The 5,759-nt window shown below is 44.6% G+C and overlaps 1 protein-coding gene across 1 annotated transcript; it reads right to left on the minus strand.

Moving 5' to 3' along the window:
* Positions 1-842: 842 nt before the first annotated feature.
* Positions 843-5,759, minus strand: LOC103178915 (zinc-binding protein A33-like). The gene is made up of 6 exons (XM_007893904.2): positions 5,335-5,759; positions 5,155-5,250; positions 4,030-4,260; positions 3,068-3,090; positions 2,857-2,972; positions 843-2,048 (listed from the first exon to the last, which is right to left on the minus strand). Exons 1-6 carry the CDS (start codon positions 5,743-5,745, stop codon positions 1,504-1,506), a joined length of 1,422 nt encoding a protein of 473 aa, XP_007892095.1. The 5' UTR covers positions 5,746-5,759; the 3' UTR covers positions 843-1,503.

The raw sequence follows: 5,759 nt of genomic DNA on the forward strand, positions 1-5,759 counted from the left end.
ATTCCTACATCCTGCTAGTTAAACAGAGTAATGTGCCGTACGGAAAATTTCCCAACGATTCGCTCTTGGGGGGAATTGAATCCAGGTCTCCGGCTTGCGATGCAAGTGCTCTTACCATTGTGATATATGACTCCAAAGGCATTGTAGGAAATGCAATAGTTATTTTTATTACTATTGTGATGTTATGATATTATTCCTTTGTGGGATAAATAAATTTTTCAGTTCGGTTTCGATATTCTAAAGCATGGTCATGAATTTCTGCATATGCTAGACGTACAGATGGCCCACACGCCCAAACCTGCCCCACACCCCCAAATCATGAGAGATTCGATCTTATTCAAATGGTGCTAACCAGCGTTTGTGGAGCAATTCGCACCAAGAAGCGCTTCACAGAATATGCTGTAATTGGAGTATTTTGTGGGTGAATTGTGGCAGCCATTCCCACCGACACTGAGTCCCACCTCATCATATCCAAAACGCAGCCCCTCTCATACTTCACCGACAACTAGCCGCTCCCCACCCTCAATTACACCCAGCCACAACACCTCCTCACCAAACAACCCCTCCTCATTTCACCAACACCCAGCTCCTCGCCATTCTCATCAACGTCCGGCCACTATCCGTCCTCAACCACTCCCAGCGCCTCCTGATCCTCACTGAAACCCACACGCATACCCTACCCATCCTCAACCCACCAAGCCCATTCCCATTCTTAGCCACATCGCGCCCCTCCAAATTATCAAACATGATCATGTTCATTGGGGTACAGTAGCATCATTTTTAGAGCACGCATTGAAAGTAAATGCTCGGATGGTGTCAAAGGCTTCATTTTGTGTTTTTACCCAGTTTTATTAACAGCAGATGAAAGACATGCTGAGTACTGTACTTAAATGGACAGAGCATTTGCCTCGCAACCGAGAGGACGTAAGCTTGATACATGGGCTGGGCTAAACATTAGGCATGTTTTCTTACTCCATACGATTCTTTTTATTATCGTTAAATTGTAAACAGATTTTCAGTCGACAATTGGATCGCAATTCTGCGGTAATAATTCCTTTGAAAAAATGCGATAGTTATTACACTAATTTAAGTGGGACACTACTTCGTTCAATCGGCTGCTGCATTTTATCCACAAATCAAAAGATTAATTAGTTTGTATTACATGCTGTGAGGTCGTTTGAGAATTTCAGAAGAAGTGATCATCTTCTATGAGAATTGCAAGGGTTATTATTGTAGATATCAGGAGCTGAACAGTCGAAACTGATGTTTATTGTGTGAAACGTGATTGATGTACAGGTTGTTCAGTATAAATTGGTTCCATATTCGCTCCCATATGCAACCATCACTTTACGGTTGATCCCGAGAAAGACTTGAGCCGTGGGCCCGATGCAAAAGGTATAATATAAACTACAAGATTTATTGTATAAAGACACAAATGATAAAAGCTTCCAGTTGTTGACTTTGACGGCCAAACATAAGTCATGGCTGAGGGTTTGCTCCTCGTTAAACTGTTATTCTGCAGATCCTCAGAGGCTCAGAATTTTTCCCGTTGTCATTATTACAGTGACTGAAGTAAGGATAAACTTTCTCAGTGAAAGTATGGGTGAAAGTGTGGAGATGAGACATGTTATCAGCGTTGTAAAACGTCACCTGTCCCCCCTTATAATCCAAGTAAACTCCCAGCTTCTCTGGTCTCTCTCTCAGGAGCAGGCGGGTATGAGATGAGGTACGTGCTTCATATACATCCCCGTTTCTTAGTGTCACAGCCCAGTATCCGTCGTTTGGTGACAGTGAGATTGAACCTTTCCTGCTGACAGACTCGCTGGCCAATCCCACATCCCACTTTGTCTTGTTTGTCACCTGCACTTCCCAGTGGTGTCTCCCTGAATTGAAACCCTCAGACCCCAGTACGCAGACTACGCTATCAAACCTTTTCGGGGAGTAAGGGACCTGCTGCTGTTTGTCTCCTTGTCTCACACTGGTCAGCTTCTCAGACAGGATGAGCTTGGGATGGGCTGTGTCAGGATCCAGAGTCAGAGAGGCCGGGGCTGAGAGAGAAAATCACACAAAGTGGTGTGAGAGGAAGTCTGGGAGTTATATGGTGTGAAGACATCTATACTTGTGAACACAACAAATCTCAATGTGTCGCCGGCTGTATCTTCCAGGAGTATTACGGAGTTTGTTTGATGGTTGAATATGAAGGTGTGGCTGGGATGTGTGACGTGTGTTTGTGAGGTGACTGTGTGTGTGAGGGTGTGTGCAAGTGTGTGTGTGCGGTAAGGTACGTGTGATAATGTGTGAGTGTGTGAAGATTAATTGTGAGAAGCGTCGATGACAGTGTGTGTGAGAGTTTATGTGTGCGAGTGTGAATGAGGAGTGTGAGTGAGAGTGTGTGTGAAACTTTGTTTGAGGAATGTATGTGACTCATTCTGTGAGGATGTGTGAAATATATGTGGGTTGTGTTTGTGTGAGGTGTGTGTTTTGGTTATGTGTCGGGTTAGTGAGCGAGGGCTATGTGTGTGATTTGTCTGTGAGGGGTTTATGTTTGGGCGAGAGCTGTTTGTGTGAGCGGTGGGTGTGTTGCGGGCGTGCATAAGACTTGTACTTCGTGGGCGTGTATGTGGTGGGTGTAAGTGGTGTGTTTCGATCGTTATTGGTGTGTGAGGCTGTGTGCTATCGGTGAGATTTTGTGCTTTGACATGTGTGTGTGTCAGTAATGTTTGTGTGATGTTTGAATGAGGCGTGTAGGTGAGTGTGTATGCGCGTGTGTGTGAAGGTGTAAGGATGTATGCATTCGAAACTAAATGAATATACTGCTATTAACATTGCTTCAGGATGTGAATGGATGACATTTACCTGGGCTGATACTCTCTATCATGCGTCTCCAAACTGTATTCCTCGTAGGCCACTTGTACATGGCCACAGGCAGCTCCACCTCACACACTGACACACTATAACCTTCGTTACTGAACCTGAAGTAAGAGTTGATCACATTACGAAATTAAATAACATTCCGTGGTTGATTTGTGGGTTCCATTGTGGGATATTTGCAAAGATAATTTCATACCTTGTGTGGCCAGCAGTTTCCTCCTAATGAAATGAAACAGAGACAGATGTCAGAGCACGCCGAGAAACCACATTGGAAACTCAGTCACACACAGTAGAATTCGACATCAAACAGCTTGCTGCCATAATTACAGCAACTTTTCTCATTCCGTTTTGGATCCAAAGGATCCAAAGTTCATACACGCAGCAACAACAGTGGGGCGAGATCACCACCAAGAAAACCCCGATTACTTCCTGTTTTGGTGTGCGTGTGGGCGCGGTGTAGGTGGGAGTGGTGCGGGGGGGAAGGGGCGTACGTCGGGAGTTAGGGTCTCCTCAAAACTGAACTGGTTTCAGCGTATCAGGTCAGGCAATTGAATGTGGAATCCCTGGCCACTCACTGCTGATGACAGCTCCGGCTCATCTGTAGGAGCAGGAAGGGCCGACCTATCATTGCGGGGAGGGAATCCTTCCCTTAAGCACCTGTTAAAGCTGCAGCCAAAGACCTGATTAACTGCTGGGTTTGCCAAGATACCCAAGCTGCGGGAAGGCTTCACAAACAGTGATATAATTGCCAATCTGTGTGGTTTAGCTGGTTAGACTCCAGAAATTAGACCATTACAAACTGATAAGCATTGGTGTGTCCAACCTGGACTTAAAACTTTGCAGAATCAGATAAACAGGTTTGGTGTCTTCGAGCAGAGGGAGCACATTACGCTCCAACCATTTACCTCTGGCATTTCCCAGTGGAGGTGGAATTCTCATTGCGGTTTGTATAAAGTTAACCGCGGTGATGGGTTTCCGAATGCATAATACATAGGACTGACCCAAACAATGATTAGATTCACAGTGCGACGGGCTTAAAAACAAACAACAGAACATATCAAGTAATCGATCGTTTAACTTTGTAACTGTCAGAATATGATTGTCTTCCCCAGACTGTATGTAACTGTCACTGAACTCAATTATGAAATATTCTCTTACCAGCAGGAAGGTGAGAGAGTCTTTCTCGATGTGTGTCTGTAACTCTTTGACTTCTTGTTGCACAGAATCTAGTTTGCACTGAATCTCTCGCAGATTTGACTCCATACGTTGTAAAATCTCGTCCTCTAGCTGTCTGAGATCTCGCATCACTCGCTGCTCTCTGTCAGTCAGACTCTGGTGCATTTTAGCAAACTCAGCCGTGACGTGGGTCTGCAAACTATTCACCTGTTCCTGCAAAATGTCAAATATCCAAACATGTACGGAAGGAAAACAGAGACAATTAACAGAGAAAGTAAGCAAACGGTAAAGCGAGACAAACTCAGACACCACACCTGTAGACACAGTAAACAGAGATACTGAGCCATCAAACCGTTCACAAAGAGTAAACGGAAACACACTATAATAATAATAATCCTTGCATTTGGCACTGGGCATTACTCACAACACAAGCTCCAAACCTGAAGCTGTGTGCAGTACAATGAAGTGAACTCTGTCACAGGGTGCGACACACACAGCCTAGATAAACTGAAACTGAATACGTTTGGACCGGAAAACCCTGAAAGTGACACTGGCATCTCACCCTGTACACACAGGATAGAGAAACACACTGCGGCATCACACCGTTTACACTGTGTAAAGGGAAACTCACTGAGACATCACACCGTGTACACAGAGTAAATAGAGGCACATTGAGGCATCATATCATGCACACACGGTAAACGGGGACAAACTTAGACATCATAACGATTACAAACATTAAAGAGAAACAAAAGGCAGCATCACACCGTGTACATAGAACAAACCTCGACTGACTGTGTCATTACAACTTGTATACAAAGTAAACAGATAAAACAAAGAGAATACACGTTGTGCATAGTGCAAACAGAGACACACTAAGCCATCACACCGTGTACACACGGTAAGCAGAAACATAGATATCATACCGTGAACATGCAATAAAGAGAGAGAATGAGACATCACTCGTTGTACACGCAATAAAAGACACACACTGAGACATTACATCGTGTACACACAGGAAGCTGAGACAAACTGAGTCATCACACCGTGCACACAGAGTAAACAGAGACACACGGATGCCCAGACATCAGCCCCGACACAACTTACCTTAACTTGAGAAATCTTTTCTCTCTGTTTGGCTTCAGCGCGTAGCACATTTTCCTTCATTTGTGTGAGAGAAGCTAAGGAAGATTTCACTTGTTCCTGGAATAAACAGGCAAATTATAAGTGCTTGAACGCGAAAATATAAAGTGGAACGGAAAGAATCTCTCGTGAGTGTATGGTTACCTTGCAGATTTCAGCTGCTTCATCAAACGGCAGGAAGTTGTGACCTCTGTGTTCTCGCGCATCTCTGCAAATTAAACACAGCAATTTCTTGTCTGTTTGGCAGAAAACCTTCATTTCCTCCCGGTGTTTCTCACACTGATGTTTAATTCCCGTGTGTGTCGAGATCAGGCTGAATTCACGAGCTTTCTCCACCATTTTGACCAGGGTCCGATTAACCTTGAGGTTCTTGTTGGCAATAAGCTGGCGGCATTCCGGACAGAGTTGTGCCGCGTGTTTTTCCCAGCACAGGGTGATACAGAAGCGGCAGTAATTGTGGCCACATTCCAGGCTAACAGGATCAGTAAAAATATCCAAACAAATAGGACAGTTTAGCTCCTCGGTCAGACGCTGAACCTGATGTCTAAAAGCCATGTTCACTCTCAAGA

Source organism: Callorhinchus milii, unplaced genomic scaffold (assembly GCF_018977255.1).
Source record: "Callorhinchus milii isolate IMCB2004 unplaced genomic scaffold, IMCB_Cmil_1.0 Scaffold42, whole genome shotgun sequence".
Taxonomy (NCBI): domain Eukaryota; kingdom Metazoa; phylum Chordata; class Chondrichthyes; order Chimaeriformes; family Callorhinchidae; genus Callorhinchus; species Callorhinchus milii.